At 38.9% G+C, this 25,218-nt stretch overlaps 2 protein-coding genes and 1 long non-coding RNA gene across 3 annotated transcripts in view; all 3 read left to right on the top strand.

The window, feature by feature from the left end:
- The window catches only part of LOC117534735 (zinc finger protein 239-like), an 87,262-nt gene that overhangs the window by 33,058 nt on the left and 28,986 nt on the right, over positions 1–25,218 (top strand). The gene's annotated exons all lie outside the window — the stretch shown is intronic.
- LOC117534727 lies at positions 12,840–16,270 on the top strand. The gene is made up of 2 exons (XM_034198970.1): positions 12,840–14,049; positions 14,092–16,270. Exons 1-2 carry the CDS (start codon positions 13,327–13,329, stop codon positions 15,856–15,858), a joined length of 2,490 nt encoding a protein of 829 aa, XP_034054861.1. The 5' UTR covers positions 12,840–13,326; the 3' UTR covers positions 15,859–16,270.
- Positions 21,549–22,715, top strand: LOC117534746. The gene is made up of 2 exons (XR_004567313.1): positions 21,549–21,701; positions 22,492–22,715. It is a non-coding gene; the product is annotated as an uncharacterized LOC117534746 (long non-coding RNA).

Raw genomic sequence — 25,218 nt, 5'->3', positions numbered from 1 at the left:
ACCGCGCAAGCTGGGGAAGGACCCCTCTGATGATTTTGTTTTGGAGTATTTCAACTCTACATGCAGGGTTTTTCAGACATCCTTGCGGGTGCCTCTGACTGCTTGGCTGAAAATGATTGATGGGAAAGCTACAAAGCTTAAAGAACTTTTTAAACAGAGTCAGACATCGCTCGACATTATACTGGTGAAAAAGACTCTCACATTTGCAGAGGCCTCAGCCTCCCAATCAACATAACAAGTCACACCCTCCTCACCAGATCATTTAAAACTAAGGACCCCTCAAAGAAAAGCATTGTGTTTTCTACTTAAGTAAAAAGAGCGTTGGGGTTGTCTTACGAAAATGTGTTATCTCTGTATCAAGATGATGTGTTTAAAAATGAATTTTGTGAAAAATACCAACTGTGTGAGAGACGTCATAAAGACACTCATTTTAACCACAGTATTTGTTCTCTACAAATGTTTTAAGATTGTTACAAAATGTAAAAAATAAAAATAAAAAGGTCTGGAGACTAAATTAATTCAGGTGACTGTCTTTATTAGGAAAACAAAAATATAATACAAATGGTTTAGGGGGTAAATGTAACCATCTTGGACTTAATAGTCTAACAAAATACTTTATCTGAATACATTTTTTTTTTTTTTTTAAACGCACTTTTTGAAATTATTTATTTATTATTTCAGTGGAACAATCCAATTTTTGTTAACATCAATGATTTTTTCTCTTTTCTTGTGTTACTAAGATACTTTTAGACACACTTTGGCGTATGCAACACTTGTTCAGTTAAACAAGGTTTTTTCTTTTCTGATAACCTTACATATTTTAGTTATTTTCTGCTACCAAGATACTTTAAGATACACCTTGATGTATGCAACATTTAACAAAAGGGTATAATATGAAGTACTTGGTAAGGAATGGGGTTTTCTTTAAGGGGTGCAGAACTTTAGAACAGGGTCAAATATTCATTAATTTGTAATGAATTGAGTTTTCTTTCTTTAGATTTTCAACATACTATTTGTACACAATGACTTTTCCATATTTCTGACAAACTATACTTTTTTGACTTTTTCCGTAAAATCTTGACAAACTATTACTTATTCTTAAATGTTGACCTATTGCTGCTTGGTTGGAGATGAGATGAAAAAGCTACAACGCTTAAAGAACTTTTTTTTTTTTTTAAACTCTCAATTCTATAAATGACCCCCCATTCAAAGCAATAAGCCCCACCCTCCACTCAGCAAATCATCTAAAACGAAGGACCCCACTAAGACGACCGTTGTAAACTAGCCACGGATCTGAGAAAAACCAAGACTCCCGCCGCGAGTTGCAGCCAGGAACAGACTCCTGGACTACCATCATCACCACCATTTTGGACACCCGAATCTTGCAATACTACTGCTGCTGATCTAGCTGATTAAGCATAAATCTGTCAAATGTTCAAAACTGCCTTGTTTTAATCATAGAAACAGGAAGCGCTCAAACGTTTGTGTGAGTGTATCTAATTTAGCAGTGATTCCATGTCAGCCACAGCTTGTTACAAAAAACATGACTGATAGTGTGTTTAACAAACTTAAACTAGCTTTATTAAATGTCAGGTCTTTGGCAGGAAAAACATTTTTAATCAATGATTTTATCACTGAGCACAATCTCGATTTTATGTTTTTAACAGAAACTTGGATTGAACAAAATAACAGTGCAGCTGTTCTTATCGAATCAACCCCTCCCAACTTTAGTTTTATGAGTCAGGAAAGAATGCATAAGAAAGGGGGTGGAGTTGCTATTCTGTTCAATGATGCCCTTCAATGCAGGAAGACAGCGTATGGAAACTTTGATTCTTTTGAATATGTGGCCCTTCGGCTGAAATGCTCCTCTCGAGCTCTGTTCCTAAATATCTATAGACCACCCAAATACTGTGCAAGCTTTTTGATGACTTTACTGAACTGCTGTCTATAGTGTGTATTGACTTTGACCGTCTAGTCATTGTTGGTGATTTTAACATCCATGTTGACAACCCCCAGGACAGAGGGGCTAAAGAACTGTTTTGTGTTCTTGATAGCTATGGACTGACTCAGCATGTGACGGAGCCCACGCACAATAAGGGGCACACTCTGGACTTAATTATCTCAAAGGGTGTGAATATCTCTAAGGATGTGGTGACTGATGTTGCACTCTCTGACCATTCCTGTGTTTTCTTTGAGAGCTCTATTTCTGTTCACAAAAATGTTCAAAAAGAGGTAACCACAAAGCGATATTTAACTGAAAATACTAGGGAAATGTTTACTCAGAATTTCTCTTCCACACTTGCCCCTGCCAACATCTCAGTAAATGAGCTAGTAGATCATTTTAATTCAAAAATTAAAAATGTTATAGATGCCATTGCTCCAACTAAGGTAAAGGAAGTGTCTGTCAAGAAAATATCTCCATGGAGAAAGGCCATGACCGTGAAAACAGAGAATGTCGAAAAGCTGAACGCAGGTGGCGAAAAACAAATCTCCAGGTTCACTTTGAAATCTATAAAGAGAGACTTGGCCTTTAGAATTTGGAATTGAAAAACGCACGACAATCGTTCTTCTCTGACATCATTACCAAAAACAAAAACAACGCACGTGCCTTGTTTGCTACCGTCGACAGACTAACTAACCCCCCAGTGTCAGTAGCCTCTGAATTTCTATCCACCAGGGCGTGCAATGATTTTGCCTCCTTTTTCACTGACAAAATTCAGAAAATCAGACAAGCAGTCAGTGCCTCTGCATCAGGAACAGCAAATGTGTTGTCCCTATCTCCACTTAACATCAATTCAGACATCATGACACAATTCCATCAGATTAATGATAAAAACCTAGAGGACATTATACAACTTCTGAAATCCTCCTCCTGCTGCCTTGATATTATTCCAACAGGATTTTTCAAAGATGTTTTGCCTTGCATGGCCTCAGATCTACTTCATATAGTAAACAAATCTCTTCACTCAGGTATTTTTCCACAGGCCCTGAAAACTGCAGTCATTAAACCGCTCTTAAAAAAGAATAATCTAGATGCTTCAGTAATGAACAATTACAGGCCCATATCAAACCTGCCATTTCTAGGTAAAATCATTGAAAAAGTTGTTTTTCAACAGTTGAGTAATTTCTTGCATTTAAATAACTGTTATGATGTGTTCCAGTCAGGCTTTCGTCCAAACCACAGCACTGAGACTGCTCTTGTAAAGGTCTTTAATGACATCCACTTAAACACAGACAGTGGCAGAACTTCAGTGTTAGTATTATTAGATCTCAGTGCTGCGTTTGACACTGTTGACCACAGCATATTACTAGACCGACTGGAAAACTGGGTGGGACTTTCGGAAACAGTTCTGAATTGGTTTGAATCCTACTTAAAGGACAGAAACAACTTTGTTTCTATAGGTAAATACACATCTGAGTTGACAAATATGACATGTGGGGTTCCTCAAGGCTCCATCTTGGGGCCTCTTCTCTTTAACATCTACATGCTACCACTGGCTCAGATAATGAAGAACAACAAAATAAGTTACCATAGCTATGCAGATGACACACAAATTTACGTAACAATTTCACCAGGAGACTATGCTCCAATTCAAACACTGAGTAAGTGCATTGAACAGATCAATGACTGGATGTGTCAGAACTTTCTCCAATTAAACAAAGATAAAACTGAGGTAATGGTTTTTGGAGCCAAGTCAGAACGTATAAAAGTTAGCACTGAGCTTCAGTGTGCAATGTTCAAAACAACAGATAAAGCCAGAAATCTAGGTGTAGTCATGGACTCTGACCTGAGTTTCAACAGTCACATTAAAACTGTTACTAAATCAGCCTACTATCACCTAAAGAATATATCTAGGATTAAAAGACTAATGTCACAGCAGGATTTGGAAAAACGTGTCCATGCTTTTATCTTCAGTAGACTCGACTACTGCAATGGTGTCTTCACAGGTCTCACTAAAAAATCTATTAGAAAGCTGCAGCTAATTCAGAACGCTGCTGCTCGAGTCCTCACTAACACTAAGAAAGTGGATCACATCACTCCAGTTCTGAAGTCTTTACACTGGCTTCCTGTGTGTCAAAGAATAGATTTCAAAATACTGCTGCTGGTTTATAAAGCACTGAATGGTTTAGGCCCAAAATACATTTCTGACCTCCTGCTAAATTATGAACCATCCAGATCTCTCAGGTCTTCAGGGACTGGTCAGCTTTCTGTCCCCAGAGTCAGAACTAAACATGGTAAAGCAGCGTTCAGTTATTATGCTCCAAATATCTGGAACAAACTCCCAGAAACCTGCAGGTCCGCTGCAACTCTGACTACTTTTAAATCCAGGCTGAAGACTTTTCTTTTTGTCGCTGCTTTTAATTGAACTATTCATATCTTAGACTGCACTGTAACTTTTATCCATGTACTTTTTTCTTTTAATGTTTAATCGACTGCCATGTATTTTTTTCTTTTAATGTTTATTTTATTAGCTTTTCTTTTTAATGACTGATTTTAAATGCCATTTTCTTAATCTCTTTCATTTTTTGTAAAGCACTTTGAATTGCCTTGTGTTGAAAAGTGCTATATAAATAAACTTGCCTTGCCTTGCCTTGGTGTCTCCTCTGTGCACTTGCTGATATCTGTGGAGAAAGATAACGCAAATAAATGTTTATTGTTATTATTATTATTATTATTATAATTGAAACAGCAATGAAGAACCACACATTCAATATTCAAAACAATCACACCTGATTCAAAAAATATAATAATTGCCTTACGCATGTTAGAAGCACTTTATTGCAGCTTCCCCGAAGTTTTTTAGAAACGAAATGTTCGACTCAGCCAAACCGGAAGTGACGAAAACTTAGGAAGACGATACGATAACAAACCATGGCGTCTATGCAGAATGAACGTGGAAGGGCAAATATACCAGACAAAGAAGAAGGATTGTACGAGGTATCCAGTGATGATAGCGAGTCAGAAACATCCTCTCGGCTTTCCTACAAAAATGTTGTTTTAGGAACTGAATCTGAATCCGGTTCAGTAAGCGACGATGGTGACAATATTGAGCCAGACGATGGACCATTACGTCCTTATGTGTTCGAGCCCGAGCCCGAGGTGATGGTTCACGGCATGGGCAATGGCGAGGATGACCAGGACCAAGCGCCAGATGATGCACCCCTACGCACAAATAATCTTGACTGGTAGGTCCCTAAGCATAGCTCACGCATCTTAAGATCACCTGTAGCCTTTACAAATATTAATCATTGTTAACCAGTTAAGGCCGAAGGTCCCCCCAGTGTACCCCTCCCACAGTTTTTTTTCTCTCACATGTCTCAGGGCTTCTTAACATTTATGAAACTATTAATGTTTCATACCCTTTTAAAAATGTAAGAAACTCCGCTAACTGACAATAAGAACAATTGTTAGCTAGAAAAAACACGAGTAATACCAAGCCTTTGAATTAGCATTGAGCGAAACAATGCTAACTAATGCTAATGCTTTTTTACACACAACACACGGTAGAAATGCCCTTATTACTATCTTAACTGCACAAACAAGATATACGATTTAAAGCTGAGACTCCACAGATTACACACATGTAATGTCATCACTGTAAGACCTCCAATTCCTGGAGCTATCAGCCAGAAAAGAGAAAGTAAACAACATCCGTTTCCAAAAATATTACAATAATTACGTCTTACCTTTTTTGATTTGTGATCAAAAGTTGTGTTCAACGGAATAAAAACGCATCTCAAGGTTAATCCAATGTCGTTGTGTCACGTAGAATTATTACGATACGCCATTCTCTGCATTTGCTGTCGCACTACAGCCATACAAAACACATCTATTCACCATAATAAAAGTCGGCTATTCACATGCAAATGCTATTGAATGTCCGCCATTGTTTGTGCCCGTCTTCCTATGCTCTCGTCATCACCCGAAGATTCCCGACGATTCCCGAAGTATTTCGTTTCATTGAGAGGGCGCAGTAAAATTGAAAATAAAATGAAACTAGGCGCATGAAATAAAAAAAAATTGTTTATTATGCTTATTTTTAATAAAAAATACATAAGTTAAACCCAAAATTCGCGGATTTCCACTATCCCTTTAAGGGGCCTAATGGGAGCATGTAAAGGGCCAAAAGAAGGGGGGCTAACACAGAACCCTGGGGCAGGCCGCAGGATAGGGGAGTGCTGTGTGATGAAAACGGGCCCACCGCCACGGAGAAACTTCTCCCAATGAGGTACGAGGCAAACCACTGGCGGGCAGACCCTGAGATGCCACTCCCTGAGTCTATCTAGCATGATGGCGTGGTCCACTGTGTCAAACGCTGCACTCAGGTCCAACAACACCAGAACCACGCAATCACCTGCATCCGAGTGATACAAATAAGAAATAAATGCATTATTGTTATCAAACATTTTTACATAAAACTTGAAAACAATATTGAATTAGAAATGTAGACAAAAACATTATTAATAATAATGAAAATAATAAGAAAAACTGAAAATAAAACAATAATGAAATAAATAAAATAAAATATATAAATAAATCACAAAAACTTGAAGAAAAAATATATAAGGACTTTATGGACTGGCTTATCTAAAGCCAGTTGAGTAACACTTGACATTTTTTGGCTCTATGAAACCTGATTTACTTATATGATTCTGTGTTCTTCAAGTTTGTATCTTCTTGGTCGAATGCACTTATTGTAAGTCGCTTTGGAAAGCATCAGCTAAATGCAATGTAATGTAATAAAGAAATGTAATGTCAAAATAAAATGTTTACTAAAACTAAAAACAGAAAGCGGTACAAATAAGAATTAAATACATTATTTGCGGCCCCCACCTCCTCTTTTTGCAGCCCTCAGATTAATTTATAAACAACGTAATTAATACAAAATTAAAATTATGATTATTATGTTTTACTTGTAGTACTGATACTGTCCACTAGACTACGTCGCAAGCTGCGTACATGATTTCGTTCGGCAGCCAAATACCGTGATATAATCTGTGACGCGTTTGTGTGTATTGTGTTTGTTTCCCGGGGAAACAATCACAAGAAACACCGGCTGTTGTTATGCCTGCTGTGATGTTAAGTTGCCTCTTGTAATTATGCCTTTACAAGCTTAAAAGTTGAATTTATCATATGAATTTGGCGAAACAAGTTTAAAAGGGCCCATGTCATGCTTTTCCGGTTAATACCCGTCCCCTTGTGTGTTATGAAGGTTTTTATGCATGTGAACGGTCTGCAGAGTCAAAAACCCAGAAAAGAACTGTCTATGCTGCCCAAAACGCCTCGTTGGAGATTTCTCATTTTCCATTGTTTGCTTCTTGTGTACTGTAACGTGTGAATACCCAAATCAACAACAAATGACCGGATTGGCCCAAATGGACCAATCCGCGGAGCGCCTCACACACCAGGATCCCTTAGCTAACTAACAGGGAGTCCCCATTGACTTGCATAGAGCTCCCTGAACGCTGGTAATAGACGAGATGGGATCACGGAGAAATGCTCTCCGCAGACCCATTCTCACAGCGTTATAATAAACCTTTTTCTTACTCAATATCAAGCCATATTGTGCGTCAGCAGAGACAGGCTACAAGTGTCTTAGGTTCATGTCTGGGTTAGTGTTCATGACTTGATGTTTACGTCATCTTAATATTTAATCTTGATGCACACACATTTTCCGTGCTTTCCAATAGTTTAAAATAGTTTTATTCCACTGTTAATAACCTGTTCAATACAAACATGCCACTTGTAAAAATTAAATAACATTTCTGTGAACTGATATTTGTTTAGTGAGCTTTTTAGAGGATGTTCCCTGAAAGATTGTAAAATGTCAATGAAGATGTCAGACTTAGTATATTTGTTAATAATTACATACAATACATGGAATTTGTGTGTGTCTGTGTTCCAAGTGAATCTGCAGCCCCCTGGTGGCCAGTTCATACATTATGTGGCCCTCACCACCATCCAAGTTGCCCATCCCTGCACTAGATATATACACAGTAGCATATGAACAGTATGAACAGTATTAACAGTGTGTATGAATATGCTAAGATATATAAAGTATGAAAAAGGTAAGCAGTGCAAGTGTAGTATAAAATATATAGATATTAATTTCATGATGATAAACATTGTGGAACAATGATAAAAATGTGACTGCAAGTGGCGATATAAAACTGACACAAAACAAAAAACTTTTACCGAGCCAATTGGAGAGTTTCATCAGCAGCACGGGGTAAAAACCGCCAATGAGCGCTCAGCTCGAGATACCAGCGAGTCGTTTCCCATCAAGCATTTCGCTTCTGCAGCTCGTGGAGAGAAACTGCGCCGCCTCGCTCTCAAGGCTGCCGGCGTCTTTGTCCCGCGAGATTTCAACGTCTCATGCAGTCGAGCCTCCAGAGCAGGGGTCCTTCTCAGGTCGATTATTTTCATTTCCTCGCTCCAGAGCAAGTCGGACAAAATTACTAACCATCATCAGTGCCGTTTTTATATGTACAAAAGTGGTGGGGCACAAAAAACGTAGATGTCTATAAGCTTCTGCAGTGACGTGCAGTGAGGTTCATGGCTGGCACTGGCACTGACTCTTCAGGTTTACAAATATTATATTTTGACCTAAATCAAAATATAATATTATTTTCAAAAGCTTTTTTTGTCTGATGCTTCGATTAATTTTAAACTGACAGTTCAACAAAAGGATACCCCAAAAATGTAATTTTATCATTTAAATATTGAATTGTTCTCTCTTAGTAAGATCCCATTTTCAATACAATTGCGGTCTTACCTTGACTTGAAGATGAAGTCCATTTGCCTATCCTTCTGGACAAACGTCTCTATTACTTTTTTTGTAAAAGTCCTCCTTATCTTCTTGCAGTTTCAAAAGTCTATCATAAATCCAATCGATATATTTATGATTCGAAAATGATAAAAGTAGGGTAGACATGTGGATATTATCCGGCTGAACAAAACGTGCATTTATCTAACAGCTACGTTTCCCACAGATCTTATTTTGAGCTATTTTCTAAAATCCTATGGAGAAATCTCATTGCTTTTTTGTGGAGGGAAGCCATGCGCAGCTTACTTTTAGGACGAGTCTCTCGTCTGCTCTTCTCTTCACACACCACACTTTTCACGGCACACGTACTTACAGCCAATCAGCTCTGAATTATGTGAGATGACGTGGTGGCTCAGTGCCCCTATGGTCATTATTTGGTTGCCACACACATTAAATAGGACAATACTCTGAGCATGCGCAGTGTAGTTTTTACAGTCATCGTTTACTTAGACAGTGAGAGGGAGGGGCATGATCGGGTTTTGTCCCACATGGCTCTAAACAGCTCAATAGGCACACACTGTAGACACTAATTAGAAGAACACAGACTAAAACAGCAATGTACAGACGAATCAGATGATTAAACACAGTGGCGGCCGGCCCATAGGGGCGCTAGGGGCGCCGCCCCACCTCTTCCCACATTAAAATATATATTAAAAAAAATATTAAATTTAAAAAAAAATATTTAAAAAAAATATATATTTTATATTTTTATTTTTAATGAACAAGGTAAATATCATACAATTGGTATCAGTCAAATGTATAATCTACAATAAAATCTCGTTAAAAAAATTGTGTTACGATGTCTAAAGTTACTGATAAGTCACATGTTTCCTGCCTGGCCTTGCCCATGGCATTAGTTTATCATTACCGGGCGGAGCCCCCGAGACAAACAGCAGCAACCAGCACGTTGCAAAAGTCTCAATAGTAAACTGTGCCGCCGAAACATAATTTCAGCCAATCAGTGGCGTCAAATATTTTGGTCACGAGGGCGCTTACGTTGGCGCCCACGTTGGCGCCCACGTTGCTTACGTGACGTGAGTTGTTTTTTAGACTCGTGAGTGACCAAGATGACGCAGTATTTAGAATGGGGTGCAGGTGGAGTCGCCGGACCTCGGTCCGCACCCAATTCCGTGCAAGAGCTACTCTCCAATCCTTTCCAAAGGAGAAGTTTGGGAGATAAATTGATACTTAAAGACCTTGGACCGGACCAACCCGATTTGTATATATCACAGCAAGCTCGTGAAAAAGACAAAACGTATCAACGAGGCTAGCTGGATGCAAACAGGTAAATGCTATCTTTTGTTTCCCATGCTTGCTCTTCAAACAGATACGATCTGTTCAGAAACTAGACAAAAGTTAAACAAGTACAAACCACAGACTGTCTGTGTCATGGAGAATACAGTCGCTGGTTTATTTATGTCTGTATAGGCCGTTGTTGTGAGTGTGGACGGTCGGAACATATATAACGTTAGCTTAGCCAAGCTCCATTCAGAAAACAAGCATTCTAAAAGGTTTTTCGCCTGCTGTCTGTCTTCAGACTTGTCAAAGCATTAATTCATGGTTTTTACTAACCGGTATCAGTATGTTGTTACGTCGGCATCATTTAGAAACGTGTATTACAATTTAATCACGGTCAAATATGTTCATTTTGTTGTAGTTGTAGCTCCCGAGCCAGCGCGTCTTGTTTGAATGATGCGGGGAAATACAGCTGGCAGCCGCGGTGAAACTCGAGCGACTAGAGCTATGCGATAGGAGCGTTTAGAGCGAAGCGAATATTCGCATCGCGTCCGGTCTGAACGCGGCATTAAAGCGAGCTCCGCGCTGCACTGGAAACACGCCATTACATCACCAGAAGTCCTAATTTAAGGGGTCATTTCTCCCCAAAAAATGTTTTTTACTCACTATATCAAAAGCCCCACCAAAAATATTTTCCACCAGCCGCCACTGATTAAACATGATCTTAAAATATATTTTATATATTTTTTTAGCATTTTTTTGTAATCATTATATTTAATACTTTCTGCTGACACTCGGTGGGGCTGTGCACTAGCAAGAGGGCGTTCGCAATAGACCTATCGCTAAGCCACGCCCCCTTTGAAAACTCGGACAAACAAAGCCGACCGTGAATGACTCTTGACAATGGCCCGCGGGGGGAGTTCAAGTTAAAATAACATTAAAATAGAAGCAAGAGCTAATAAAAGCAACAGCAGATGAAAGTTAACAGTTAAAAGCAAGAGTAAAAGGTAGCCATGTATTTCTTTATATAAAATATCTAATCTTGTTGCCTGTCGTGTGTAGTGGTGACTGTTGTGTAACCATTGAAATGATAATATGATGTTGAATGTTAGCAGTGGTGGTCACTACATTAAATCTATAACTATAACTGTCCTTGTTGGTCATCATTTTCACTGTTATGCACCTGGCTGACTGTAGCGTTACCTTTTTTTGGGGTGAGGGTCTGTGTCTTTTCGGAAGCAGCACACACGAGAGCCCGGATGGGATCTGATATTCCAGAGTTGGCTTCCCATCTCTGAAGTGCTTTGAGGTGTGTTAGAAATTAAAATCAATGTTGGTATGGCGTAATTTGAATTAAATACACTATTTAATTTAAATCAGTTTTATTCTGAAAAACCGGAAGTTCACTAACTATTAACTTAATACTTTTATTCTGAAAATTCTTCATTTCCGGTTAGCATTAGCATGTGGCGAAATGCTGCATTTTCAAACCGTGAATCAAAGGTGAAATGACATGTGATGTTGTACACTGAGCACACTGAGCACACTGGGTTTAGCACTCATTTATTACCGCTGAATAACGTTTATTAGGGAATGTTTAAATAACCACAGACACCAGAATGATATAATTTAACAACAGAAAAAGGCAGAAATTGCATTGGACCCGCCCCCGACCAATAGGAGAAGACCTCCGATGACAACAGGAAGAGCAAGCCAAGGATTGACCTCTTGCTACCGGGTGACCTGGACTGACCGGGCGGATGAGGAGAACGCCTCCACTCGCACATTTCATTTTGTACTGTACACCACCACATCTTTTGTGTAATTAAATGCTGTTAACTTTTATAAGCTTCCCTTGACTCTTTTCAGTCTCTCCTGCCTTCGGGGTTATAGAATACACTAACATGGCGTCCCTGGGTGGGCTCTGAAGCGGGATAGAGCTGGAAGAGAGGGGAATGCTGCAAGCTAACTAGCATCACACTAGCCTGCAGAAAATGAGTTTTTGGCTGGGCCTAAACGAAAGGTGAGACAGTTACCTGTTTAATTCCGTGGTGATTGCGAGTGGTGTGGAGATTGTATATAGTGTTTCTATTCGTCTCTGTTGTATCTTCGGCGCCGCCCGATAATGTGAATATTACATATTAAGACCTTCTGGTGAGGCAGAATTTTATCTGGGATAGGGTTCACATTGTGTTAAATACCTCTGGGTAGGTACCAGACCTGATCTGTTTTACACTGGACTGGGTCCATTCATGTTAGTCTATATGTTCGATGTGTTAAACCTGCGTAGTCTGGTTTAATAACGTATATTGTGTGGAGTTTTTAAGCCAAAAAGTATATTTTTGTGTGATCTTCTAAGCCGAAACGATTGTGTACAAGATTGGTATGAGATCGGCTTTTAGGGTCAGCATCTATATAATTTAGAGCTAAGATAAATGAAGATTGTGTTTTGTATTGTCAATCAGTGTGGTTATTTATATGCAGATGTTGAGTGTTTCCATTGTTCCCCTTCCCCCAGTCACATGCGGTTAATGCTATACTGCTAAGCTAGCCAGTTAGCATTACTAGATGGTGAAATACTTCGAGTAAAGATACAACCGGTAACTACTGATTAAATACACAGGGATGGTGTAGATGAACGTTGAGAGTAGATTGAGTTGTTTTATTTTTCATGCTTTTCAAAGAAAGTACTTTGAACTTTATATTTTGAAATAAACAGGAAGTATGTTTATGAACCGGAAGTACTAGTTGATACATTTGAGAGGAGTTACAAATAAAACAGCTCCCCTTGCGGACATAATAAGTATTACAGTTAATACATTCTTCACCACACAGATAAAGATTACATGTGGTTTCTTTGAATTGAAGTATTGTAGTTAACACATTTTATGACATTTGCATAATTTCATGAACTCAACTTGAGTATACACTGTCCACGGTTTATTTGGATTTGCACCATATTCCTATTTTTACAAAGTCAAAACCATACACTGTTCATTTTTATTTATTTGTTCAGATTTTAAAAAATTTGCATAATTTCAAAATTTTAATTTAATTTGTCTAATTTTGATTTTCCAATCTCAGTTTTACAACATTTAAATTTATTTTTCCAAATTCTGTAAAAAAATTGAAAAAATTACAAGATTTTAAAGTTAAGTTCAGATGACATAGGATATCTTTATAAAGAATACAAGGGTACTATTCAGAGGATTAGTCATTCATTTTGATAAACTTAATAATATTATCGGTGTACTTAAGAAACATGTCGCCAGAGTTAAGAGCACTCACAGTGCCAGGCACAACTGCAGATATTAAGGCGAGAGTAAACATCAGATCAGATGCTTTAACGTGTCCAAGTCATAGACAGAAGACATGGAACCAAATAGAGAAACTGTTGGAACAGTGGCAAACGAGAGGATTGATTCCAGCAGATGATCAACCTGGACCAACGGAAGCCCAGAGAAAAGCTGTAGTTGAACATGAGAATGCTGAATACCTACAACAGGAAAAAGCATGGATCAAAGCCGTACAAACCCCTTGGTATGGACCTGCTAAAAGCGCTATGAAAAAAGCTGAAAAAAGAAAAGTTAGGGTTACATGTCTGTTAATCCATCTGACATCCATCGCAGAAGATCTGCCAGTAAATGAAGACACAGCAGAAATGACAAAAGAGGCTCCACTTATCCAAACTCCAAAGCAGTATCCAAGCCTGACCGAAGTGTCTCCTCCAGACATATCAGAGAACAACCCTTCTCACCAAGCTTCGATTCAAGCCCCAAATGAGAAAGAATTGGCGTTTGAGGTAAGAATCCTATCCAGTGTCAACCAGCTGATGGAAGAACTCGGCAGAAGAATGGAAGCAGAACTCGGCAGAAGACACGAAGAGCTCGACAGAAGAATGGAGGAACTCGACAGAAGAATGGACGAGGAGCTCAACAGAAGCATTGAAGCAGAACTCATCAGAGGAATGGAAGAGAGACGAAAGGCAGATGAAGCCCATAATGACATTATTGAAGAAAGACGGAAGGCAGTTGAAGCCCATAATGACATTATTGCAGAAAGACAAAGGGAGGAAGATAAATACCAACTACTTCTGGCGGAGAGGCAACAAGACGATGTAAGATTCCAGGACATGATGGCAGATAGACAAAGGAGAGAACAAGAAGAACGAAGAACTCAAAGAAAACGCAGAACAAACTACTCTCCTGACTATTCCAATGGACGGGGAGATGAATATGACGACAGCGGTACACAGTCTGAAACCAGTAGACACTCCCCATACCATGAACAGTCACAGCAACAACGCAGTTTTGCATCTCCTCCTGAGAATAATAGTAGTGACGAAAACGAGCAACATTACCCTGGGACATGCCCCAAAACTAGAAGAACCAAGACCGGTGCACATACCTCCATGCCATTGATAGCGGCTGGAAGAGGAGGATTTCAATACCAATCATGGACTCACAGGGACATGGAAGCATTAGTGTCAAAGCTACCTCCACTCACGAAAGGAGGTCAGAAGTGGGTTACTGATCTGGAGAAGTACACTGTCCAAGACCACCTGTGCTTGGGAGACATGAGGGCCCTGCTTGGACGGATAGAAGGAAGACTAGAGGCAAGAGCAGTAGATTCCGAGGCCAATTGCACGCACGACCCAGATGAAACTTCATTCAACAATATCAGGTCGAATTATTGGGCTGCTATTCGTCACATCTACCCGACAACACGCAATTTACATGCCCTCAACAGCCTGAGAAAAGAACCGGGGGAAGAAATGTATGCCTTCTTGAAGAGATGTGAAGGAGTGTGGGAGGACTGCACTGGAGAACGGCATGACGTTTCTCCGGCTGTTGTAATGTTGTGGAAGAACGCTGTCATTAAAGCCCTTCCCCGATCAGTGCAGGCAGGCCTGGGAGACGTGGTGGGATTAGACGCTAAACCCATTGAAGAATGGAGACTACATCTCATTCACTACGATATGAAATACCAGGCAACAAAGGGGGAAAATGATGAAGAAATTAAAACACTAAAACTAAGACTTTTGAAGATACAAGTAGCTGAGAAAGATGCCGAAGCTAATAAAAACAAGAAATCGACAAATCAGATGGCCATACTAGCAGAGAAGGCAGGGCGGACACCTCCAACAGTTCAACAAAGCGGAGGAGGAAGTGTATGTCCACAAAACCAGGTTCAGCAGACACCTGTGTATCTTCCTACGCAAGTACAGCCACAAGCACCACAGTATCTTCAACAGCAGACACCTGTGTATCTTCCTACGCAAGTACAGCCACAAGCACCACAGTATATTCAACAGCAAATACCTGTGTATCTTCCTAACCAAGTACAGCCGCAAGCACAGGTATACACTCCCATACAGCATCAACAAAAGGGACAATGGAGAGGAAAGCAACGATCAAGAGGAAGAAGGGATGATGGCTGCTTCATATGTGGAGATTGTAGACATCTGGCCAGAGATTGCCCCACTCAGCAATATCCACCACAAGGTAGCACCTCACAATACAGAGGAGAACCAGCGTTAGATTTTAGAAATATTGAGGCGGAAGCATATGCCAGGGCCATGACGAATATTTCTGTTGGATCAGGTGATTGGGTAAATGTAAAAATCCACAAGATGAACTTGTTGCAACCTGTATGGAGTGGACCATGGGAAGTTGTAGAACGCACTGCAGATGCGCTCCGGATCAAAGTTAAAAAAGGAACATGTTGGCACCTTCTTACACATTGTGTCGCCGTACCGCCACCTTTCCAGAAACGGCACGGCAGTTGGAACTGATTTTGGAAAACTGGTACAAAAAACAATAAGGAATTGAACATTTTTTACAACGACAGCACCAGGAGATGAGTAAACTCAAGAATCTGTAGTGTAAATACATTGAGAAAAACACATTTTACACTCGAACTGTTTGCACATCATAGACAAGGAAGTTAGAAAATATAAATAAATGTTCAGCAAAAGTAATAAGTATGGTGGAAAGTAGACATAGGCCTACACTTGATTCAAATTTCATTACTGTGATCCAATTGGTGTGCTCTGCAGGTTTACTATTGTTCTAAATAACAGTGGGATTTAAAATATTGGAGAAAATATGGAGATGTTCTTTCGTAGTGTGTGGAATATGTGATGCTGGAAACATGTAAGTATTTCAGAGTTGTGTTGGGTAAATATGTAGCAATGGATGAAACAATTTTTAGAGTGAGTTTTTGTAATATCATAAGTAGACATTAATTATGTTGTTTAGATGGCATTTAACAACTAAGACAGATAGTATGATTAGAAAGAGACAGAGTGGAAAGGGTTGGATTTATTTAACATCAGTGTGCTAGACTTCTTATAGGTAATGCGTCCCGAGACCTGGACTCCCCCTCTGAGTTAGAAAGGCTTTGATCCCGACCCTCCAAGCAGACAACGAGACCTAACCCAACAGGAGACTCCTCCTTCTCCATCGTACAGACAGAGAACCAGAGCTGAACCAACAACAACAACAAGACTACATCAAGACTGCAGCCAGAACTATCTCCACCTGTGGCATCCAGAACCAAACAGCATGCTGACATACAGAGAGATACTCTCATCAGCCCCTCAGACAGGGCATGAAGTTCCAAGCTGAGCCACGAGATTTGGCACAAGAGCCGAGTGTGGGACACAAGAGCAGAATCCGCCCTCCATAAAAACAGCAGAGAGACTGTAAAGGAGGAGATGAAATGCAAAGCAGTGCAACAACAGTGGCATGATGGGGCTGCAGATGTGACTGGGCCAATGGCTGCCTAAAAAAGTTACAGCGGATGGATTCAACAGCTGATGGACTGAAGAGAAGACGGAATCAGAGGAGTTGGCATGGTCGATTAGAAGTGAGGAGGCCGGGGTCACGGCTTGAGAAAACCAGGGGAGGAGAAAAGGAGAACGGGAATGAGTGAGTTACACATAAACACACTTATTCACAAAACGCACATTTAAATAACTTGAATTAACTTCATAAATACGTAAAGACAGATTAAAGTAAAATGAGAATCATCCTAAAACACACTGAGGGATAAAGGGGAAGACATGACAGAGTAGAACCATATTCTTCAATCTTTTAACAAATCATTCTTTAAGAGATTTTTATTCACGTGTGAATAAAGTAGTGATCTCATTTGTTACAATATTGATCACCATTAAAAGGATAGTTTTAGGAACCACTCTATAGGACAAATCTTTATTTGTATGGATAACGTTAAATGGAGAGCTGGTGCCAAGCCAAATATAAAATTCCAATCTAAAGTATTGATTTCACCATTGTAGCATAGTTATTACCATAAGAGGGCTTTAAGATGGAAATATAAAATGACTTCTGTTTTGAATCCTTGATAAAGGAGGGAGTAATTGTTGCATGTTCGGACACCCAAGGTTCCACACACTGCTAAAGAGTTTAACATTGTTTTTTAAGTAGACCAGAATTAAAGATAAATGAGTATAATAAGCTATGAAATGCAGAGCGACACAGATCCTAGTAATGTTTTGACTCAAGATAATAGTTATGTACACAAGTTTCTGAAATAGATCATTAGACATTTTAATACTAATTAGGTGTAAATGAATTGCAGTAGTAGTACTCTAAGGAAGTGAGTTTTGTACCAAGTTTCAGGAAAAGTGGGAGGCAGAAGTCCCAATGAAAAGTTAGAATCATCTTGAAAATCATAGTTGAAATCGTGAATGAATAAGGAATGGCGCTCCACATATGACATTTTTGTAGATAAAGGGTACCCGCCTATGCTGAAATACCTCTGAAAAGACTCTGCAGAGCACGACATGGCCAAAAGACCGAGACCAAACGACCTTTGACCCTGACTGACAGTGTGACAAAAGCACTGTCCATGACTGACTCTGGGGTGTACCTGACCAAACTTGACATGACAACCAGACAGTGTGAGTGTGAATGAATGCCGGCATGTGATCAGTGTAACTGCATGATTCTAAAACAATAACTAACCAAGCATGTTTTTGGACTAACATATTATTTTGGAGCTCCAAGGGAAACGAGAGGTTTCCTAAAAATTCCACAAAAAGGGGAAACCGCACATGTGACCCGTTTCTAATCTACTTGATGATATTTTACTCTCACATGAGTTGGCGGTTTGCAAATGTAAAACTAAAATCTGAAGATTCTGTTTCTTTTAGGCCTGAAGGACGGAGAGGAACACTTCTTTTCACTGAAGTGTTTACTGTGGAAATAATGATAATTGATGTAAAATTGTAAATAATGTTCGTTATGTCCCTAACCAATTACCTGACAGTTTTTTGTTCCCCTCCCCATTACAGGGTTTTGTTACACATGAGTTCATGTGTAAAAGGGGGGAGTGTGTATAATGTCAACATGGCTGTAAAATTCACAATTTAAATTTTTCTTTTAAGGATTGACAGAAACCTTCCGCCCCAACCCAGATGTTCAAACTGAGCATTGAATGATAGTTTTATAATTAACCTGCTCCATATCTGGGGATAAGATACTGTTTGATGAATGTTGAGATGTTTCTAAATATTGATTGAATTATAACAGGTAACACAGAAGCAGTGGCCAAGGGGCTACTGTGAGAGATGTAATTCCAGAATAGAATACCGAAGAAGTTGACCTGTGATAGTTAGGCAATTTTGTAATATTTTAACAGACATTAGAGTAACTGAGGTTTGAAATGTAGAAAGAACATATTACAGTTAAGTTAAGCTAAAACATAGTAATGTAATAATACCGAATTTAATTTAGACAACATATTGTAACTAGCCTGGTAAAGAATTAGAAGTAAAAGCCATAGACTTTATTGTTTAGTTCATTATGGGGATATACATTTAATTTAAATTCATAATAGAAAGACATTTGATGACCGTATGTTGGAATTCTGTATTCATTTTTCAGCTTGATAATAGACAGGTAGAAGCCGTATTGCCAGGTGCAATCGATGGGATTTCTGCACACGATCCAAGCAGAGAATGATGTACCTTACAGGACAGATACACTCAGGAAATCATTCACTCTGACAGCATCATGACTTTAGTTGTTTTTGAATCCATAATGAAATTGTATTACATAACGTTAGTGTGTGTCTTTACCACAAACAGGAATAGTTCATTGTTATATTTAGATTTGAGAAATATTACAAGGATTTTATTTAGTTCACCATGAAGATGTTTTTTGTTTGTAACATATGCCCAGTAGTAAGATTCAAATATCAGCAGGTTCTGAATTATTATTCCTCTGTCCCACAACCAACAAGAATGTGGATGGGGAGAACTATATCTACTAGAACCAGCAGAGATTCATAAATTACACCAGAGACACAGTAAAAGTAAATAAAGAGTAATATTTAGCTATTTTCAGATAGTTTAAGCCTTCTTATACTTTGTAAAAGAACAAGTGCCTTTACACCAGATACAGTAAGAAGATTATTTATGATGTGAAAGGAGGGAGTTAGACGTTTTCCATACCAAGCTAATTGCTGCTATTTTACAAAGTGACATTAAAGGTTTAAGCTAGAAGTTATGAAAAACTTCATATTTATGATGAATATGTATTCTTATTTGTATTTTTTTACTTTTATGAGTTATGTACCATGCAATGTTCGGATGAAGAACTAATTGATTTCAATATTATTTACATACCTTAAAGGGTATGTAAGGAGGGATTGTTAGAAATTAAAATCAATGTTGGTATGGCGTAATTTGAATTAAATACACTATTTAATTTAAATCAGTTTTATTCTGAAAAACCGGAAGTTCACTAACTATTAACTTAATACTTTTATTCTGAAAATTCTTCATTTCCGGTTAGCATTAGCATGTGGCGAAATGCTGCATTTTCAAACCGTGAATCAAAGGTGAAATGACATGTGATGTTGTACACTGAGCACACTGAGCACACTGGGTTTAGCACTCATTTATTACCGCTGAATAACGTTTATTAGGGAATGTTTAAATAACCACAGACACCAGAATGATATAATTTAACAACAGAAAAAGGCAGAAATTGCATTGGACCCGCCCCCGACCAATAGGAGAAGACCTCCGATGACAACAGGAAGAGCAAGCCAAGGATTGACCTCTTGCTACCGGGTGACCTGGACTGACCGGGCGGATGAGGAGAACGCCTCCACTCGCACATTTCATTTTGTACTGTACACCACCACATCTTTTGTGTAATTAAATGCTGTTAACTTTTATAAGCTTCCCTTGACTCTTTTCAGTCTCTCCTGCCTTCGGGGTTATAGAATACACTAACAGGTGAAAAGACAGTTAGCAAAAGTTAGCTAAAAACACCAGCTAACTAGCGAGGACGAAAAGTCAGACAGCAAACGTTGATGTTGATAACACTGTAGCTAGTTAGCTGGCTAACAAGTTGGCAGCTAACGTTAGCTAGCTGGGCTGGATATACGCTAGCTAGTTGGCAGTCAAAGTCAATCGTTAGCAAACTAATAGTTTGGTCTACGTTTCTAATACATACCGTCAAATATGATGTATTTATGAATTGACCTTACCTTTGAGCAAACATAAGTGTCCTTGATAATTGTCTTCACATTCAGTTGTGTATGTGGTTGACGACACAGCATAATCCACCGCTTGCATTTGTCGAGTTTTCTTTTGGGCTTCGGAAAAGGTATGAAATATACTCCTCCATCCAGTCTTTCAGGGTACCTGGTGTCCGAAATTACAGGTACCCCACGCACAGCGTTTCACCATCAGATATTAGCTAGATAATAAACATAGAAACTGAACTCTTCACAGTGGTTTCGATCACAGACGTCTGGTTTTGGTTTGATGCGCCCCACAAACGGCTTTTCTGGTGATGTCCGAGTTTTCTGTCAGGAGGGATTTTCGCTGTGATATGATTGGACAAATTCTATTTGGGGCGTGGTTTAGCGATAGGTCTATTGCGCAGGTCTGCGTCGGTCTCGCTCATCTCAAACAAGCCTAATGTCCAAACGTTTCCTGTTTAAGGTCGTTTAAATCTCTGTTTTGAGAATAATAAAATAAGATAATTCAAATGATAAAATACAAATTATGTAATAACAATTCTAATAAGACAATAATAATAAAAATAATAAAAATACAATAACTAAAATAAAAATATATAATTCAATCACAATAACTAATTTGAAAAAATATATATAAAGAAATGTGGATATATTTTTACTGAAATGTCTCCTTAACATTCAGAGTTTATTCAGCATTCAACATGTATTCAGAGTATTAATGAGGATGTTGGAGAGCTGCTGATGTAACTAAATAACTCCCAATGTGGGATCAATAACGTTTAACGTGTTAATACTTCATTGCTTGTTTGTTTGTTGACAGCATGTCAATTGGCCTTGGGTCCCTTGAAAGGCGCTATAAAAATGTAATATATTGTTATTATTGATAAGGTATTTGGTTCTCTCTGGCGGTCACTAAGTGTACTCTGCCACCTCACATTTTGCAACAGTACTAGTATCTTTACGGCAGTTCACCACAACATCAGACACATTATGGCCTCCGCAGGTCCGGAGGATTTACCGGAGAACTGGGAGGGTTTAGCGGCCTCAGGAGACACCGGGACACCGGGAAGAAACACCGGCATTGCAGGATCCCGTAAAACCACCTTCGTTCAGGTGAGTTAGCACCGGGAGCTAACAAGAGCTATCGGGAGCTAATGGGAGCTAACTGCTCCTGCCAGGGGTAAAAACAGTATTAATATAGTATTAAAATAGTACCAATATAGTGTAGTGCCGAGAGATGGTAGTCGTAGGCGGTGCATCGAAGGTGCAAAGGTAGCTTTATTGATCAGCAGAAAAGCACATGTTGTCCGGGAAGAGAAGGGAAGAAGAGAAAGGAGAGCACACAGGCCTTGTCTCAATTCAGGGGCTGCACCCTTCGGAGTACGCAGCCTACGCGGTCCACGGAGGACCCAGCCCACTTAGACTGGAGGCTGGACCGAGCGGCATACGAAATGAGACGGTCTAACTTACAGAGGGCTTCATATTTACGTCACGTGATACGCGCTGTTCAGTTGCGCTGCTCCAGCAGCCTGCTAGCAAATTAGCTTACAAGCTAACTCAGCTGAAAAGGATCCAGAAACTTTACTTTTACATTTTTTGGAGATCACCGTCGGCGATTAATTAAAGAGGACCATGGCCAGGTAAATAAGATGAAGCTGTTCCTTTAGCCCCCAGTAATGTTACATTAGTAAGTTAACAAGTAAATTATATATAGCTGATGTAATTTAATCATATTATTTCACATTTAAAATAAGTCTTAATTGTTCTGTACTAATAAAACAATATGTTTTTAAATGAACAAAAGCAGGTTGTATAGATTGATTCTTAACAATATTAGTGTTCTAATCTTAATAGCTGTGATCATAACAGTTTATATTCTCTTTCTTCCCCTAAACCTGCCCAGATGTCCCACTGACCCCAGGTCAGCACCTCCAGGTCCAGCACCACCGTGACGGCTCTGCTGAAATACACAATTAAACATTTTCTATGACCTATTTTTGTATTAATACAATTAAACTGAAGACAGTTTAATGACCTAGAGATACCCTTTTATTCCACTGCTTATGTACACATGTTGTAAATAATGGTTAAAACCTCAGTAAATGAAATAAACAATGTGTTTAACAATTACAATGTAATATTGTATTTTCATCTTATCACAAAGTAGAGGTAAGAATATATCCATCCTCTCTCTGCAGCTTCATGTCTTCTATTATTATAATTTATAACTTTCATCATTGAGACAGAGGACATCGATCATGTACTTTAACATCACCGGCAGTAACACAAATATCAGCAAAAGTGTGTTTATGGAGTTGTTTATTTGTATTATATGTGCAGCAAGTATATAGAAGCAGCTGTTTGGGGAATCAGACAGACTCAAGCTATAATCGTTAAATATCTATTAAAAGAAAGGACACATACAAAATCAAATTCTGAAAGTAACACGCAAGTCTGTACGACGGCAGTAAGCAGAGGTCTGGGTGGAGGATGTTCCTGATCGCCGTTTTGCTTTCTCCAGCACCTCGGGGGGTCCAGGTGGATGGCAGCTCTGTCCTGATGATCGCTGTGCACTTTTCAGATTAGGGGTCCTTCCCCAGCTGATCAATTTCACCAGAATTGTCCTAATTACAGAGAAAAACAAGAGAAAAATAAAAAAGTGAATTAATCATATTAAACACAGGGTTGCAGAAGTATTATTGCAAAATTGAACTCTAAGCATTTCAGACAAACAATCCCTAAAGGATCGTTTAAAAATGATGTACTGTTTTGGTTTAAAAAAAAAACTAAAGACATTAACTGACAGTCACACTTGCACCCCTTTGACAGCACTGCACAAACTAACATCAAGCAAAAGGCTGCTGTCTATTTTTGATTGTCTTATTATTATTATTATTATTATAGGATTAGGATAAATGAAATACAATTTAACCTAAATAAAAGATGATCAAATCTGGTGGAAATATTGAAAATAGGATTTTCTTTTAGCCCTCAAAGCAGCATGAGCTGAATACAAAGGTTGTAATGTTGTCCCAAAGTTTAATAAACAGTACACAATTGGAACATGTCAGAACAATAAATAAAGCTAACAGCAGCTACACGTCAGGGTAGCATTTTATAAATCCCACCGTACTGTATGCTATACAGGTCTACATGTTTTCACTTTGGTCTGTTTATGTAATATGAAGTATAACTTATCTATAACAGAGCCAAGATCTCTGTATGACTTTAGTAAACTTCTGAACTGAATTAAAAATAAGTGTAAACAACAGTGCAGTACGTCCAGCTAGCTAGTTAGCGTCACATATTTATCCGTATTATTTAACGAAAATGTACATTTTAATGCCCCTTGGGTTTGACGTGTGTGACATTAGTTAATTTAAAGTAAGTTCAAACCAGGGTTCGAGTTATAAACTGAGCTCTATGGGGGTCTTTAAAACTAACGCATGCGCGCGTGCAGGCGCACAGTCACAGGCATAGATTGCGCAATAATGTATTGCGCACCTTGGAGGTGCAGACTCCAACTGATGGTATATATTGCACACCCTTGCAAGTATACAATTAGTGTCTGATGTGTTAGGGCTTCAAAGATAATTACAAAATCACAAAAACTCAGGAACTCTGTACTTGTGGAGCGTCACAAACAGCGCCTCCGTTTATTACGTTTTACTCTCTCTCCACAACTTCAGGACAGACTGCACATGCTCAAACACATGAACTCGTACACAATCAATAACAACGTAAGAGCTATACAAATTAAGGAAAATACAAAAATTAGCTCTCACAGATAAAATGAGAGAGAGAGACTGACTTCACTGCTAATTATGTGGTCCAACACACACACACGCACGCACGCACGCACATACCTTTACGCAGATAAAATAGCCCAAAGTGGTCTGTGAGATTATCAATGATTGACTGGTTAAATTGGGACTTCTTTACTTTAGGTTGAGTTTTTTGTTAGCGATGCCATGATCTTAGGGCAGGAATACCGTGAACATAGTTAACGTGACAGAGGAATAAATACACACACCATCAGCTGTGCTTCAAACGGAAGTGACACGTTTTATTGCGCATGTCCCTTTTATCACGGGAATACAGGAAGTGATTAGTATAAGAGTATTAAATAAACAGAATTCATATATTACATTTCATAATTCAACACCCCCACTTACTCTTATACTGCACAATTTATCAACATGAATTCAAATGTAAACACCTTATACACCTGCACAATAACAGTGTTTGAAACTTCTGGGGTTATTTACATTCCAAACAAATACTTTACAAATGTCTCACTTTTTACCTTTGTTGCAGGCTTAGTGAAAATATCAGCAACCATATCAGCTGTAGGGCAATAGTCAATGGTTATCATGTTATCACTCAGTACAGTTCGAACAAAATGATACTTGACATCCACATGTTTACATCGTTGACGACATACTGGGTTCTTGGATAGAGCAATTGCACCCTGGTTATCTTCAAAGATTTTTACAGGAGTATATTGACCCTCACTATCCATGCTCTCTATTAGCTGCACAAGATACACACTCTCTTGTGCTGTGGCAGCCAGTGCCATGTACTCTGCCTCACATGTCGACAAAGCTACTGTTTGCTGTTTCTTTGATCT

This window comes from Gymnodraco acuticeps, unplaced genomic scaffold (genome assembly GCF_902827175.1).
Source record: "Gymnodraco acuticeps unplaced genomic scaffold, fGymAcu1.1, whole genome shotgun sequence".
In the NCBI taxonomy this organism is placed as follows: domain Eukaryota; kingdom Metazoa; phylum Chordata; class Actinopteri; order Perciformes; family Bathydraconidae; genus Gymnodraco; species Gymnodraco acuticeps.
Note: the sequence above shows the minus strand (reverse complement) of the source record. Positions and strands in the feature narration are given on the sequence as shown.

Bases quoted from the DNA above. Each gene is read 5' to 3' on its own strand.
- LOC117534727 (XM_034198970.1), top strand. From the start codon at position 13,327: ATGTCGCCAGAGTTAAGAGCACTCACAGTGCCAGGCACAACTGCAGAT. The intron at 14,050-14,091 runs GCAGATGAAGCC...GAAAGACGGAAG, and splicing joins GAATGGAAGAGAGACGAAAG to GCAGTTGAAGCCCATAATGA.